Here is a 17,875-nt window from a genome sequence, read left to right as displayed (position 1 = left end):
AACAGTGTGATGATAAAACAGTGTGTAAATTTCCTTATGTCATTAAATTGATTTTATCTTAGATTGGTAAATCAGTCATTTTCTATTTCTACATTATGGATTGCACATTGCCCCTGTAGGTTAAAAATGCCATGTTAGCAAGAGCCAAAGGAATCATACTGTACTCAGATCCAGCTGACTACTCTGCCCCTGGGGTACAGCCATACCCAAAAGGATGGAACCTTCCTGGAACTGCAGCCCAGAGAGGGAATGTGTTAAACTTGAATGGTGCCGGTGACCCGCTCACTCCAGGCTATCCAGCTAAAGGTAATAGATAAGCCTGTTATGGTCCACTCATTTTTGCAAAAATATTACTTGCCCTTATAGAAGGCATAAAAGCAAGCAAGCATCTATAGAATAACATTAAAACTGTGTGCAATTATATTTTGGATTGCTATTGCTAGGAATTCAAAAGCATTTCCCTTTTATTTCAGTTTTAAATTTTCATGAAGTGTGGGCATGGAGAAGGGAAGGGGTCAGTTCAATTCTCTCTCTACCTTTAGTAGAGGTTCAGAAACACAGATTCTCATGTCCAAAGTAATATTACTCTTACTAAACCAGAACTTAGGGTTTCTGAATTGTCTAATGATTTTCTTCTTCTGTAGATCCCGTATTTCTATTTTTTAAAATACTAATGGGTTTTTTGTGTTATTTAATATGTGAAATATGAAAAGTTTTGACATCTGCATAACCATATCCACAATCAAGATAATGAATATATCCATTACCCAAAAAAGTTTCCTCTCATCTTTTTGTAAAGCCTTCCTCTCAACCCTACCCCCTCCCTGCCAATCCCTAGGAAATCATTGATTTGCTTTATGTCAGTATAGTTATTTTGAGATTCATTTATGTTGATGTCTGTGTCAGTATTTCATTTCTATTTTTTTTCTGAATGGTATTCCATTGAATGGATACTCTACAGTTTGTTTATTCATTTATTCATTTACTTTTTGTTGGAAATTTGGATTGCTTTAAGTTTTGGAGATATTACACATAAAGCTGCTATGAACAGTTGTATGCAAGTCTTTATATGTACATATGTTTTTATTTCTCTTGAGTAAATACATAGAAATGGCATGGCTGGATAATATGATAGATGATTTTCAAATTGTTTTCCAAATTCGTTGTACCATTTTATATTGCAGCATCAGTGTATGAGTGTTACAGCTGCTACACTGTTGTCAACATTTAGTATGGTCAATATTGTTAACTTTACATTCTAATAGATATGTACATCCTCCAAGTTACAATTCTTTTTCAAAGTTTTGGTAGCTATTCTAGGTCCTTCCCATGTGAATTTTAGAACCAACTTATCAATTTCTACCAAAAAGTCTCCTGGGAGGTTGATTTGAGATTGAATTAAAACTATAGATCAGTTTGAGCAGAATTGACATTTTTAAAATATTGAATCTTCTGATCCATGAATATGGCACAACTCTCCATTTACTTAGGTATTCTTTACTTTCTCTCAGCATGTTTGTAGTTTTACTATACAGACCATGCATGTCTATTTTCACATTTATCCATAATAATTTCAAAGTTTTATGCTGTTTTAAATTACATTTTAAATGTCAATTTCCAGTTGGTCATTGCTAGTAAAAAGAAATGTTATTTTACTTTTAAAAGAAATATATTGATCTTGTATTATGAAAACTTGTTAAACTAATTCGTTCTACTAGGTTTTTGTGGATTTGGATTCTATCAGAGTTTTTGCATAGATGATTATGTCATCAGCAAATAAAGACAGTTTTATTTCTTTGTTTCTAATCTGGGTGCCTTTTATTTTCTTTTCTTATTGTAGTGTCTGGTACCTCTAGAACATTGCTGAAAAAACTTGTTAGAGCAGATATCCTTGCCATGTTCCTGCCCCAAAGACTATCCTAGTCTTTCTCTGTTAAGTATGATAGTAGCTGTATATTTTTTATAGATTCTTTTTATCAGATTGAGGAAGTTCACTTCTAAAGTGCTAAGAGTTTTGGGCTTCCCTGGTGGTGCAGTGATTGCGAGTCCACCTGCCGATGCAGGGGACATGGGTTCATGCCCTGGTCCAGGAAGATCCCACATGCCGCGGAGTGGCTGGGCCCCATGAGCCATGGTTGCTGAGCCTGCGCATAAAAAGTGCTACGAGTTTTTATCTTAGCACATTTATCTCATTCCACTAGCAATATGTAATGGATTTTGTCAAATGCTTTTTAAATTTTTTTAAAATTTTTGCCTGTGTTGGATCTTCGTTGCTATGCATGGGCTTTCTCTAGTTGTGGCGAGCTGGGGCTACTCTTCCTTGTGGTGTGCGGGCTTCTCATTGCAGTGGCTTCTCTTGTTGCGGAGCATGGGCTGTAGGCACGCAGGCTTCAGTAGTTGTGGCTCGCGGGCTCTAGAGTGCAAGCTCAGTAGTTGTGGCGCACGGGCTTACTTGCTCCACAGCATGTGGGATCTTCCCGGGCCAGAGCTTGAACCCACGTCCCCTGCATTGGCAGGTGGGTTCTTAACTACTGTGCCACCAGGGAAGCCCCTTGTCAAATGCTTTTACTGAATCTATTGAAATGATCTTAAGTTGTTCTTATGTTTTTTCAATTATACAGATTGATTTTTTTTTCTTTTTCTTTTTTTTTTTTTTTTTTTTGGCCATGCTGCACAGCTTGCAGGATGTTCCGTGACCAGGTATTGAACCTTGGCCATGGCAGTGAAAGCCCAGAATCCTAACTACTAAGCTACCAGGGGACTCCCCAGATTGATTTTTGAATGTTAAAACAAAATATCCTGGGACAGACTCTACTTGGTCACAATGTATTATTCTTTTCATAATGTTGGTATATTATTGGATTTAAAAAAGAATTTTATTAAGAATCTGTCTTTAGTTATAAGGGATATTGTTTATCCCTTATTGCTATCAATTTATTTTCTTGTAATATCTCTGTCTCATTTTGGTAACAGTAACGTTGGCTTCATGGAATGAGTTAAGAACTATTTCATCTTCATTTTTCTGCAAGCGTTTATATAGAATGCATTTGATTTTTGTCTGTGAATGTTCGTAGAATCCTTCAGTGAATCCATATGGGCCTGGTGTTTTTTTCATAGGAATGTTTTTAACTACAAATTCAATTTCTTTAATAGATATCTGGCTGTTTAGGTTATCTATTTATTCTTGAGTGAGATCTGGTAGTTTGTGTTATTTAAGAATTTTGTCCATTTCATCTAAGTTGTCAAATTTATGGATTTAGAGTTTTTCATAATACATTCTCTCTCTTTCTCTTTCTCTCTTTTTCTGCAGGTACTGGAGTGCTATTCTTATCTTTATTCCTGATATTAGCAATTTATATCTTTTTTCTTCTTTTCCTGATTTGTCTTGCTAGAGATTTATCAATTTTATTAATCCTCTAAGAGAACCAGCTTTGGATTTCATTGATAATCTCCATCATTTTTCTGTTTCCTATTTCTTAGATTTCTGCTCTGATGTTTAGTATATCCTTTCTCCTGCTTATTTTTGCTTTATTTATTCATCTTTTTTTACTTCTTAAGTGGAATCTGATGTCACTTGTTTGAAACCTCCCTTTTTTCTTCTTCTTTTTAAAAAATATTTATTTATTTAGCTGCTCTGGGTCATAGTTGTGGCATGCAGGATCTTCGTTGTGGCATATGGGATCTAGTTCCCTGACAGGGATCGAACCTGGGCCCACTGCATTGGGAGCTTGGAGTCTTAACTACTGGACTACCAGGGAAGTCCTGAAACCTCCCTTTTTTCTAAGATAGTGGTAATAATGCTCTAGAGAACTCTATTTTGGCTGAAAGCCGAAGTCCCAGTTAGGTTTTAAGCCTAACAATACTTTTGATCTTCCTTTAAGGAGAATATTGTTATGGTTTGAGTAAGAACCTTATCATTTATTCATGATATCTCATAAATTCCCCTTAATTTTTTTTTTTACAATTCTTTCTAGTTTCAGAATCTGGGATGCATTTTCTAGGTATCTGGTTAACTGAAGCTTCTTTAAGAAGGATTTGAGATATCCTTGAGGAAATAAAATATTCTTGTAAAATTTAAGAGAATTACATGAAATGTCAGTTGGGGAGTCTGTAATCCCTATAAATGATTTTAGATTAAAGTGTAAATGATTTAATTTCTTACTGTCAAATTAAATAGACCATATTAGATAAAACAATAATTGACTTTGGGGGAACTTTAAATTTTGAATATAATTTCAAACATATAGCTAATCTGCAATAGTAATAAAAGAAATTCCTTTGTACCCCTTGCTCAGATTCTTCAATCGTTTTCCTCATATGCAATTGATTTTTGCAGAGTACACCTTCAGACTTGATGTTGAAGAAGGAGTGGGAATCCCTCAAATCCCTGTACATCCCATTGGATATAATGATGCAGAAATATTATTACGGTATAGTTTTCTAGTTGGATTTGAGAATAAGATATTTTACACTAGTATGTCCATTTTCTCTTCTAAAATGAATAAGTTTTGTATCAGAATGACTCCTGAAATAGGAAAAACAGACCACATCTTCCTTTTTTTCCACAAGAGAAGAGCAGTCAGTTTAATGACTAAGAAATAATAAGAAAACATTACTTTGTTTGCTACAAGTGAAAGTCTCAGAAGCAAAACTATGTCCAAAGATAAAAGTACTGATTTGAGATTTTTCAAGTAATTAGATTTTCTTAGATCTTCATTTGATATTTGTATTTGACCTGAATTTTTAAAATATGGTAATGTCCACCAACTAGCAGATGTGTGAACTTATACCAGTTACTCAATCTTTCTCTGACTCAGTTTCCTTCTCTGTAAAATGAAGACAGAAATAGTTTCTCCCTGACAGAGTTATTATGAGAAGTAGATGAGATCATGTATATAGAGTATCTATAATATGATATTCAATTAATGTTTGTTATTATTGTATTGTATAACTGTGTTGTTGCTTTTCAAATCACCTAACTTCTATTTTTGTTTAATGTATGTACCAATACAATTTGATACTTGCTTTGTAAGTGGCTACTATGTATTCAGCAGCTTTTCCAGAAATTTCTTCTCTTTAACACAGTCATGAATTTCACATGTTCAGGATTTCTTAGACCTAATGCTTCCCTATGTAAATAATTAAAGTCAAAAGTAGAAAGGCTGATGCTTCCCATTTCCCCTCACTATCTTGGTTGGTTTTATTCTCCTTAGCTCTTTTTGTTTTCTTGCCCATGCTGTGGGGCTTGTGGGATCTTAGTTCCCCAACCTGGTACTGAACCCAGGCCCAGGCAGTAAAAGTGCCGAGTTCTAACCACTGGACTGCCAGGGAATTCCTCTCCTTGGCTCTTATCAGTAATATATTAAACATTTTCCTTATTTATCTCAGTTATGGCTCTCTCACTAGAATGTAAGCTCCACAAGGCAAGGAAATTTTACAGTACCTGGCACTTAGTAAATCCTCAATATATACTTGTTAAATGAATGAGTGAAATATCTCATCATCACACTTTATGATTTCTTCTAAGAAATTGTGATGCTCAACATTTTCCTGTCATTTTTGTGTTCTCTTGACAGCTATTTGGGAGGAACTGCTCCACCAGATGAGAGCTGGAAGGGAAGTCTTAAGGTGAATTATAATATTGGGCCTGGCTTCATAGGGCATGATTCTTTCAGGTAATTTTATGTTACTTTAGTATCCTAGAAAAGGTTTACATGTTCAATGGAAAAATGTCAAGATAAATATTCTGCCAGATATATTTTGCTTATCTTCTTTTTCTCATTTTTCATAATGAATAATTATTTTATATTGCTTAAGAGTTACTTATGGAATGATGTATTAAATTCTTCTTCCAACAGTGATATCACATTTGTTTTGTAAATCTCAAAAATTACATTTGAGTTATAGGTTTAACATTTTAACTTCCCTCTTCACCTAACATTTTTAAGTTTTTCAGATAACCGTCAAAATGCTATGCATGTGGGGCTTCCCTGGTGGCGCAGTGGTTGAGAATCCGCCTGCCGATGCAGGGGACACGGGTTCGTGCCCCGGTCCGGGAAGATCCCACATGCCGCGGAGCGGCTGGGCCCGTGAGCCGTGGCCGCTGAGCCTGAGCGTCCGGAGCCTGTGCTCCGCAACGGGAGAGGCCACAACAGTGAGGCCCGCATACCACACACACAAAAAAAAAAAAAAAAAAAAAAAAAATGCTATGCATGTGAAGCACTAGGTTAACTTGAGGGAAGGAGTAAAAGAGAAGAGAGAAAGGAGCCAACCTTTGTTGATCACTTCCTGTGTGGGTGGGTTAGATGAGTTAAAATGGGGAAGCAAGTAACTACTTTAAGGCTCAAAACACTTAGCATTTTGCGTATTATTGTTATTAACCCACGAGAGCACTTTGAGGAGTGATCACAGAATATGTGTTCATTGAGCTTAATTCTACAGAAAAAAGAAGTTTTCCACTGTATCAAGATAGGCAGGAAATGCCAGCGGCAGAGAACAGCTTATACAGAGTTGCAGAACATCATGACATGATCAGAACTTTATGTACTTTGATTTGCTTGAAATGTAGAGAGGAAGGGAAACTTAATTACTGATAAATCAGAGAAAATATAGCTGTTTTTATTAAGCTAAAATGATTAAATCAGTCTTGTTTGCTAACAATTTACTTTAACAACGTGAAATTGTATTCTTAGAATGTTTTTAAATTTCTGTAAGAGTTTTTTTTTAAATTTCTGAACTGGGGATTTTAGAAATATTTTTATATAAGTGCTTATTTATCTCTATCTCTCAATTAGAATGGAGTTCTTTTAATATAAGAGACTTTACTGTCTAATTATTAATACTCTCTAGAGACACACAATTAAAGATATAGGCCTTTCTGATTTATAAACAGAAACATACAAACAGAGAAAGCAATAAACATATATCTTCAGTCACAGTTCAAGAGTAAACTCAGAAACAGAACATTTACTTGGTCAAGATATCAAAAAGCTGTTCACCTTCACCATGGGCACAAAATCTTATTTGATTTTAACTCAAAATGGGCAGATACACAATTTTTTTTTTAATTGCTAAAAATAAGACTATGTATGTCATTTCTCACCCAAAAGAGATCTTGATAATCTATGGATCCATTTACAGAGATTACCAAATGACAAGACATGAAACCTTAAATTCTTAAACATTGCTACCACAAATAGGGAATAACTTACCTACTGTAAACAAACTAGAAACATAAACAAAACACAGAATCAGTAGAAAAAAATTAAGTTAGAGATAACAGAGATTCAGCAAAGTTAAAATTCTATTGCTGCTTGGGATTTACCTCTGAGAGGCAAAAGAAGACATGTCTGGTTTTAAGCTGCCCATTCTTGGTTCTTCAAGCAGAGTCCATGGACATCTCAGTGGGGCTTCCAAAAATGATAAAGGATTTTTTTTAAGTAAACCCATAATTCTCATACAAATATAAACTGAACATGTGTAAAAATTTTATTTAATGCATTGATTAATAAGGGGACCAGAAAGGAGTTAAAACTTGTTCGAAGGAGAATTCAAAGATGATACAAAAAATGAGCTCCTTAGGAATGCTGAAATGAGTGTGCTTAATAGCTGAAAAACTGATTTCTTCCACATTGGGGGAGGGAAGTCAATTGAACGTTCACTAGAGAAATTGTGCATTTCAGTGGGCATGAATTATTTGTATTACTACATTACTACAAGTTAAGTTCTGTCACTGCAGAGTTGTAAAATAGTCTAGTCAAAGATAATGATAGACAGAGGTAACTCTGATGGTTGAGCTAAGGTTGTTCTCAGTTTTTCCATCCAGGAGTATATTCATTCAATTCACAATTATTTACTGAGCAGTTACTATACCCCGGTACCATTCTGAGTACTGGGGATTCAGCAGTGTACAAAACAGGCAAAAATCCCTGCCCTGTGGAGCCTACATTCTGAAGTTTAGTTTATTTGGAACATGATGAGTTTGAGGTGATAACAGGACAAACAAATACAGTTGACCCTCAAACAACACAGGGGTTAGGGGCACCAGCCCCCCGCCTGTCAAAAATCTGTGTATTACTTTACAGTTAGCTCTTCATATCTGAGGTTTCACATCTGTGTATTCAAACAGCTGCAGATCATGTAGTATTGTAGTGAATATTTAGTGAAAAAAATCCACGTGTAAGGGCACTTAGGCGGTTCAAACCCATGCTGTTCAAGGGTCAACTGTAGATCATTCTTTTTTTTTTCTTTGTGCATAATCTCTATTTCAAATATTTGTTAAAATACCATTAGATTAGATCAAGAACAAAGACAAGAGCAAAGACCATCCCTTGCAGAAACTTAGGAACTATGTACAGAACTTTAAGGAACGGAGGACAACACTTTAGCTGAAACCTGCCTGCTGACCACAGAAGGGTGTTCTGAATGGACTCAGCAAAGAAAAGGAAATCAGGCTGTTACGGAGTCTAAGCTCTACTGCTTGCTGTACGACCAGCCAATAATCGAGAGATGAGTTGCTGGGGCAAGGAATAACTACTTTATTCGGAAAACCAGCAGACCGAGAAGATGGCGTGCCCCAAAGAACCATCTTGCCTGAGTTAGAATTCAGGCTCCTTTCATACTGAAAGGGGAGGGATTAAAGTCAAACATTTCCTGGTTCCTGTCAGCCTGCAGAGGGGATGTGTTAATTTCTTCCTCCCTGCAGTCATTCACTGGTGGTCCTGGTCAGGTTGTTTCCTGTGAGTTTAAATAAATGTATTTTAGCTTAATGTTCATTACCTGGGAAGCAGGGTTCCCAGAGATGAGCCATTATGTATAATTTAAGCTTATAGGCAACATCCCTTAATGAATAACTTGTAATTGAGTACGAGAAGTTCTTCTCTATTACAAGGCAGGGAAGGAAAGGTGCCCATCTGAATCAAACTGCAGTTGCCATCAGGGCAAGTCGTGTAATGGTCACAGATGGGAGGCACTGTGTTTGGAAGGTTCAGATACAGCACAGGGGTTCTATGTGTTTTTATGGCTACACCCCTGGCTGAGGTGTCTTTAGGTCATTGGCTCTCAAATTCCTGGCCAGCCAAACTCCCACAGCAGAGTCCCAGGGCTTCCCTGGTGGCGCAGTGGTTGAGAGTCCGCCCGCCGATGCAGGGGACACGGGTTCGTGCCCCGGTCCGGGAAGATCCCACGTGCCGCGGAGCGGCTGGGCCGTTGAGCCTGCGCGTCCGGAGCCTGTGCTCTGCAACGGGAGAGGCCACAACAGTGAGAGGCCCGCGTACCAAAAAAAAAAAAAGAGTCCCAAACTGAGGGTCAGATTCCTCTGGAAGTCATTCCTATTGGTGGTGAAGCAGTAGACACCCCAAAGCCAATCTCCCAAGTTGTCCGGAATTTCAGAATTTCGGGAACTTTATTTGCTTGGCCCACATCTTTCACACCGACCCCACTGGAAGCCATAGCAGCACCTCTCTAGAACATTCTTTTAGGTACTTCTGGAGTCAATGATACTAAAAACCAGGAAGATATAAGGATTAAAGATTTAGATGAACTTCTTTGAGAATCTGAGCAGATAGCCAGTTTATTTTCATGTTTAGATTAAAATAGATTTTTTTCTTCATTCCTCATTGTTACAGTGTTCTTTACTTAATCTTCTTCATTTAATGACATACATCAATGAAGCTGGCTTTCTTACTAATAGATCTTAGGCTCATATACTTAGAAACACATGCTAGAGAGTATTTTTGCTATTAATTTTTATCATTCAGTAGTAAAAATAAATCTTTTACTTAATGTCTTAAAATGCAAGACAACACCCATTGATTAGTTTTCTCCCAAAGGCACTTTTAGTTGAATACTGCACATGAATTACATATGCATTCAGAAGCACAGTGTACTTTTAGGGGGAGAAAAACCAGAATTTGCACTTAACAATCTACAGGATTTGACTTGTTTGTTCTTCCATTCAAAAATGAAGTACTGGGCTTCCCTGGTGGCGCAGTGGTTGAGAGTCCGCCTGCTGATGCAGGAGACGCTGGTTCGTGCCCCTGTCTGGGAAGGTCCCACATGCTGCGGAGTGGCTGGGCCCGTGAGCCATGGCCGCTGAGCCTGTGCGCTCGGAGCCTGTGCTCCGCAACGGGAGAGGCCACAACAGTGAGAGGCCTGCATACTGCAGAAAAAAAAAAAAAAAAATGAAGTAATAAGTAGGTTCCCTGCCCACCTCCTGTAAGCCCACCATAGATTAAAAACTTTTGTTCCTTTGTGAAAAAGAGGCTCAACATTTTCCCATGTCATTTTGGATTTAAAAAATGTAAATGGCATTTTTTTCTGACTTTCTGAGCTTGATTGTACTTTCCCGTGAATTCTAATTTGGTTAATTATAATTGATGAATGAATATTTAAAATGCAGGCCCAAATCAGAATCAACAATGATGACCTGGAAAAGTTTCATCATATAGTTGTCTTGTACATTTTAGCAGGTGCTTCTCAAATTGGCATTTAACAATATAATGTATCATGTTTCTTATAGGCAGCATTCAGTCAGCCCTTCAACAATGTACTGATAGACTATTTCAATAATCTTGGGAAATTTTACCAAATAGCAGGAATTAATATAAATATAAAACACATTAAAAATAAGCTTCTTTGACCTTTAATAGATAATGGGCTGTCTCCCTTATTTTTGTAATTGTATAGGGTGTATTTAAAAATTTTAGTATGAATACCCAAGACATGTTTAATAATAGAATATTTTAAACTTTAAATATCCACAGTAGAGCTATGAGGGAGGAAAAATATAAAATATTGATATTTGGTTTTTAAAATTTGGCTTTAAGGAGCATGCTTAAGTACACAGGAGTAACCTGTCATGATGTCTGCAACTTGCAAGTGATTCAACAATATTACAATTATTGAATTTATGTCCTATTATACAGTTTTCTGTACTTTTGAGATTCCTCATAATAAAACATTGGAAGAAAGCTGTTAGACATAATGTTCTATGTGAAGTAATTTGTTCCCTTTGAAATTCTAGGAAGGTTAGAATGCGTATTCATAACATCAATAAAATCACAAGGATTTACAATGTAATCGGAACTATCAGAGGATCTGTGGAACCTGGTGAGTCGGTGGATTATTTTAGACATTTTGTTTTTACAAAGATTACAGGAGTAGGAGAAGATAAATTTTAGTCAACAATTGATATTTTTCTGGCTTATGTGAAACAACTAAATTTGGAATAAAAAAGTATAATTCTAAAAGAAGACTCTACCTTATGGTGTTGATTATTTTCTATGGGGAAACTCAAGAGAGAGGAAGCTTAATTTAAAAACATAAATTACTACTCTTTATTATGTATTCAAAGCTGTAGTTCTTTTGAACACATTTTTTCCCAGACAGGTATGTTATTCTGGGAGGTCATCGGGACTCCTGGGTATTTGGAGGTATTGACCCAACCAGTGGGGCTTCTGTTTTGCAAGAAGTTGTTCAGAGTTTTGGCAAACTGATGAGTAGAGGTAAGTAATGTTTCTTTGGTAGGTGATGACAAAAAGTGACTCGCTGAATTTTCCTTTATTTTTAGGCAGGTGTACCTAACTGTGTATGTTAACAATGATTACAGGCTGGAGACCAAGAAGAACTATCATTTTTGCCAGCTGGGACGCAGAAGAATTTGGACTTCTGGGTTCCACAGAATGGGCTGAGGTAAATAAGACAGAGAAGTTCTTATTTTCTTGGTCAACAGGGAACAAATATATGTATCTCTGGATAATTGCAGATAGGTTCCATTACCTAATATGGTTTTAATGTGGATAAATACCCAAGAGAATTTAGGAATTAGAGTTTGCTTTTACTATCATATCAGATTGGCAAAACAGAATATCCTCCTAATTATTGTGCTACAAACAAATTTATTTATTATTGTCAAAATATTTTAGTTTCTATTTGTATTTGTTTTGTAAAAAATCTGTTAAGTTCCAAAAGTAGTTAAAACTAGCAGGCTGTTTCTGACAAATGAATTAACTTATGTAAAAACTGATACAGATACTTGGAGTTAATTTTCAAGCTTCTGAACTTTCCTTGGAGTTCTTCCATCTAAGAGAACATAAGATGTTCTGTTAAGGTGACTATACTTTGATTGTAATTTCACATTTACAGATTCCATGTATAACTGTAACCACAGGTATATTTTACCATTCACAAGAGTTCCTGATTGTTGAGTATAATATGATAATTTTGTAAATTGAGTTACAACTTCAAGGGGTTTATTTTTCCTTCAGTTATGATTAATTTTTATTTGTCACTGGGTCTTAATGCTTAGTCTTTAAGTGTCTCTCCTAGGCCCATTCTTTTATCTTCTTCCCTTAGCCTCTCTGTTGAGCATCTCTAAGTTCTTAAATGTGCAAGGTAAGCTTGTGCATTTTTATAAAGGCAAGTACACCATAAAGCACTTTCCCTCCACCATCCTCTGTTTATCTTTTATAAGTCCAGATTTTATAAAATTGTTTTAAAGTATGTCTTATAATTCCTGCCATTGTGTTTAGTTTTTAAATGCTTTCCTTCTGACTCCTTTCCTCTTACTTTACTTTAAAATAATAATATGAAATAAATAAATATGGGAGTAAAATCACACACATACAGTCACTTGTATCACTTATGCTTTATTCCATTTATATTGTGAGGTTTTATTATTATGTTGGTATTATGAATATGTATTTTGGAATAGACTTAATTTAGATGAATCAAATTTCATTAAGGTCATTTACTTTTAGAAATATGTAATTCCTTATGAATACATGTATATATAAATACATATCTCTGTTCCTATAATTTCAGCAGCTTAAAATAAAGATAAAATAAATCCAAGATATAATATGCCTTGCATTAATTGAAATACATGTGGGTTAAAAGACAGTTTCAATACTGTTTCCAGTTTTCTACCAGATTCTTGATCACATTCAGCAGCATAGTTACCTTCTTTATTTTTTTAAAAAATAAATTTATTGGGCTTCCCTGGTGGCGCAGTGGTTGAGAATCCGCCTGCCGATGCAGGAGACACGGGTTCGTACACTGGTCCGGGAAGATCCCACATGCCGCGGAGCAACTAAGCCCGTGAGCCATGGCCGCTAGGCCTGCGCGTCCGGAGCCTGTGCTCCGCAACGGGAGAGGCCACAACAGTAAGAGGCCCGCATACCGCAAAAAAAATAAATAAATAAATAAATTTATTTATTTATTTTTGGCTGCCCTGAGTCTTCGTTGCTGTGTATAGGCTTTCTCTAGTTGCGGTGAGCAGGGGCTACTGTTTGTTGCGGTGTGTGGGCTTCTTATTGCGGTGGCTTCTCTTGTTGCAGAGCATGGGTTCTAAGCGCATGGGCTTCAGTAGTTGTGGCATGTGGGCTCAGTAGTTGTGATGCACGGGCTTATGGGATCTTCCTGGACCAGGGCTCGAACCCAGGTCCCCTGTGTTGGCAGGCAGATTCTTAACTACTGAGCCACCAGGGAAGTCCCTCCTTCCTTAAGTATAGTTAAGGAACCTTCTTTATTTCTACTGTAAGTCTGTTATAATGGGAACTCTGACTCTATCTACAGCAGAGTCAGCTGTGATCTGGCCTGTGTCAGCAACTGTAGAGGCAAGAATCCTCATTTGTGTGATAACCACTCACAGCTTTAAATGATTTTATTGTAACATGTTCTTATAAGGTACAAAGCTAGAGAGAGAAGTACAGTGGTCTCTCAGCATATTCTCATCTGAGTGTGATGACATTAGTTTTTCTCTGCTTTATTTTTCTTGGATGTGTGTGTGTGTGTGTGTGTGTGTGTGTGTGTGTGTGTGAATCAGAGAAAGAGAGAGAGAGAACATCTTTTTTATTGTCCATCCTTCTTTCCCTCTTGATTTTTTCTCTATTCTCCTGCTTTTTTGTTCTTTTTCTTCATCATATCTTTTTAAAAAATATATTTAGATAAATAGAAATTTCCAACTACTCACTTTTAAAATGATAAATTTACATGGGTGTCCAATTTCAGTGGATCTCACACTTTAATGTATGTAAGGATTCCCAGGGATACTTTTTAAAAATTATAGATTTCCAGGCCTTACTGTGAGCAATTTTTATTCAGTAGATCTGGGGTGGGGCTGAGATTCTGTGAGGTTTACCCTTCATATTCTGCTGCAGGTGATCAAGGAACCACATTTTCAAAATGCTGTTGCCTCAGGGCTCACTGCTATTGCTATAAACAGTAGCTACAGCATCGTAATATTTTTCTTACTTGTTTTAACTGAATTAATATTGTCAACCAATCAGATAGTTTCTCAGAAATTATTGTCAAAGGCATAGGTATTTGATTTATAAAGGTATTTGCAGACCACTCTTATACTAAATTATTTTTTTTAACATTCTCACAATTGTAAATGCTGTGAGTTAAGTAACAACTTTTGCTTCAACTATAGGAGAATGTAAAATCACTTCAGGAGAGAAGCGTTGCTTATATCAACTCAGATTCATCTATAGAAGGTAAATTTTATTTGGGGTTGTTATTAAATAGTATATCATAATTTAAGTCTGTAAATTCAGCTTGTAAACTTTCTAAGATTATCCTCTCCTATGAGACACCTCGATAATACCTCCATTTTCCATTTTTACCAGAGAGAAAATCATTATGATTCAAATGAATCAATATGATTCATAACTAAACTATTGATCCTAATTTCTTTAGTATATTTACCATTTGCCTATCTTGGATTACTAGTTAAAACTCTAGTACTTAATTACATTCTTCATGTGGAGATAGTAAAAGGATTGGTCTACAGAATATTTCATACAGAAATACTTCCTGTATGTACTGGAGCAAATTTGAAGTGAGTACAAACTACAGACTTCCTTTTGACCCTGACATGTGACATTTATATCTATAGGCTTTCACTGTATTATTATTTCTAGATAAATGTCAAAGCACACTTACTAGCTATTGACATGCTGTAGTCTAATGTCTTGATATATACTATTGAATTGAATGAATGAAGGAATTCCCTGGCAGTCCAGTGGTTAGGACTCAGTGCTTTCACTGACGTGGGCCCGGGGTTGTATCCCTGATCGGGGAACTAGGATTCTGCAAGTCGAGCGGTGCAGCCAGGGAAAAAAGAAAAAAAGGCTGAATTGAATGAATGAAGAAAGAATATTATGGCCTTATCACTTCCTTTGCTAAAGTATCCCTAAGTGATACTGCCTTACTGAAGGATGACAGCTGCTGCCTTAGCAGCAAAAGTCCACCTATGACCTCCAATGTCCTAAGTGTTTACCACAGCCTCTCTCACCCCTGAAGAATTATTTCCACCCTATTTTTAATTCTCTGGGAATGATGCCTTCAATTTGAAGTTTGTTATATCTTGTTTATAATTAGAAAGTAAAGATAGAATTAAATAGATTGGAGTTTCATTTGGAAGTATTAAAATACTCTGTGTGTCTTATTTATTTTTCAGGCAATTATACTCTCAGAGTTGACTGTACACCCCTTCTTTACCAATTGGTGTATAAACTGACAAAAGAGGTATATAAGTAGTTCTGTCTTAATGTTTTCTGATGAATAGTAAGTGAATAACTTGTTTTCTAAATTAGTGATACTTATTTTTATTTTTTAAAAATTATTATTATTTTTTTAAATTAATTAATTAATTTATTTATGGCTGTGTTGGGTCTTTGTTTCTGTGCGAGGGCTTTCTCCAGTTGCGGAGAGCGGGGGCCATTCTTCATTGCGGTGCGCGGGCCTCTCACTGTCACGGCCTCTACCGTTGCAGAGCACAAGCTCCAGACGTGCAGGCTCAGTAGTTGTGGCTCACGGGCTTAGTTGCTCCGCGGCAACGTGGGATCTTCCCAGACCAGAGCTCGAACCTGTGTCCCCTGCATTGGCAGGCAGATTCTTAACCACTGCGCCACCAGGGAAGCCCCTGATACTTATTTTTAAACTGGTGACACATAGCTGATTTGTATTGCTATAATAACTAAGCAGAACAAAATTTTTAATATAATATTTACTTATGTGACATAACTATGAAAATAGTAGCGCTAGTTTCTGTCCTAATAATAGTTCTTAATAATTGTATACATTTGTTATAAAGTATGGGGTCTGTCATTTCATCTGGCATAGGCATTTTTATATAACAGAAAGAACGCTGAGCTGGAATGGAAAAGCCTTGGTTTCAAAGATTGCTTTGGCTACTCATTCGTTCATTCATTCAACAAGTGTTTATTACGTGGTTACTATGTATCAGGCCCTATAAAATGAATTCTAGCAGCAGCAATGATAAAAGGACAAGATTACTGAATCCAAATACTTTGTAATCTAGAGAGGATACAGACCTATAAATGAGGAACTATATATATTTCACTTGAATATTGGATACTATATACAATGGAGAACAATTGTGCAACAGAGAAGCTAAAATCCTGGGGCAACTGGGGAAGTGGGAAAACAGAGGGTGTTTCCTGAAGAATTAATGGTTGGGCTGTAATATGGAGGGATGTGAACGTAAGGGAGACACTTTCTCAGCAGAGGATGCAGTACCTAAAAAAAGATGTGTAGGTATGAAAGAACGTATTTCTTGACCTGTAGGTAACTTAGTGTGACCTAAGCATAAGGTGTTGGTGAAAGGCTGGTACAAAATGGGGCATGACAAATAGGTCAGGGGGTTCAGAAATTTGGTGATGGAGAAATTCAAGAATCTTTAATAAGGTTGTACATTATCATATTTATTCATTTAGAAAGATTACTCTGTATCAGTGTAGTGAATAGGTTAAGCTACAGTAAATCTAAAAGCAAAATGGAAATAATTCCACATGCTTACTTAGCACACAGGAATTTTATAAATATTAGTTATTGATATATAAAATATTCTGAAAACTCTAATGTACTCTGAATGTCTAAAAATTATGTAATCTGTTCATTAAATATCTGTGTTTATCAATAAATAATTACCTGTTATAGGATTTAACTATAGACGTATTTCTTTCAAGTAGATATCACGTAGATGACAAGGTGAAGTAGGTATCAATTTTCTGTAGGTACTATTTCCCAATCTTCCTTAATTTTGCCCTTTCCTTTTCACTTAGTGTCTTTAACATCTTATTCTCCCAAATGAGAGTCTTCTCATTATTCCCATCACAACTCTCTCACTGTATTGGGTAGCTTATGTCCTTGATCCTTTCATTGGAATGTCCCATAGAAACATCTCATCTGAAAGCAAGTTGTAAAGACAATCTTTATTGGGAGAACCCTTCTCAAGATATGCATTCATGTTCTGTCCTACAGAGGTGGCTCCTGCCTTTGATGTGAGGGATAATAATAATTTCAGGGCCAATAAGCAGAAGTTTCATTCTATCCCCCGCTTTGTACAAAGGCAGATGCTTATCTGTGGCCATATAAAAACCCAGTAGAAAAAGGAGACTTTTATCCTCCTAAACTGTTTATTACAATTTTATCAACCCCTACTGTGTGTTGGCATGGTCAAACCATGCTGGGGAGTGTGGTGGAGAGGGCTGAGCTTAGAGAGAAGGGAGCCTACCTGCCTGATAGAAGCAGGAAATGGACAAGGTGTTGAAATAATGGGGGAGAACCAGCAATTATGACAGTGCATATAGCTGAAACAGAAAATTCTGATCTTAGCTGTACAGGCCGTAGGGACACACTTCTGGTTGGTGCTAGACCTGGATGGTATGATTCCGGAAAATGAAGAAGATTTTGCAGGGAATTCAGTTCAAGCAGTTTGTAGGAATTGGAGCAGGATCTCAGCTGTTGCAAATTGGCAGAAGCAGAGTACTGAGTAGAACGTAGTCATTTGGCTGGAAATGAGCAGAACATCCCTGAAGCTCCCACAAGCTGGTGGGGAGGGGCGTGC

General features: G+C 36.6%; 1 protein-coding gene and 1 pseudogene across 4 annotated transcripts in view; one reads left to right on the top strand and one right to left on the bottom strand.

Moving 5' to 3' along the window:
• The window catches only part of NAALAD2 (N-acetylated alpha-linked acidic dipeptidase 2), a 50,945-nt gene that overhangs the window by 16,734 nt on the left and 16,336 nt on the right, over positions 1-17,875 (top strand). For all 4 annotated transcript variants that reach the window (XM_059067819.2, XM_067038295.1, XM_067038297.1 and 1 more), the window contains exons 6-13: positions 120-306; positions 4,337-4,430; positions 5,577-5,675; positions 11,024-11,109; positions 11,385-11,504; positions 11,609-11,691; positions 14,435-14,498; positions 15,464-15,531. In XM_059067819.2, the coding sequence (XP_058923802.1) occupies positions 120-306; positions 4,337-4,430; positions 5,577-5,675; positions 11,024-11,109; positions 11,385-11,504; positions 11,609-11,691; positions 14,435-14,498; positions 15,464-15,531 (801 nt within the window). The remainder of the gene's footprint in view (positions 1-119; positions 307-4,336; positions 4,431-5,576; positions 5,676-11,023; positions 11,110-11,384; positions 11,505-11,608; positions 11,692-14,434; positions 14,499-15,463; positions 15,532-17,875) is intronic.
• On the bottom strand, positions 9,023-9,450 carry LOC131759148 (mitochondrial import receptor subunit TOM6 homolog; annotated as a pseudogene).

This window comes from Kogia breviceps, chromosome 7 (genome assembly GCF_026419965.1).
Source record: "Kogia breviceps isolate mKogBre1 chromosome 7, mKogBre1 haplotype 1, whole genome shotgun sequence".
NCBI lineage: Eukaryota > Metazoa > Chordata > Mammalia > Artiodactyla > Physeteridae > Kogia > Kogia breviceps.
This window is presented reverse-complemented; position numbering and strand designations above follow the sequence as displayed.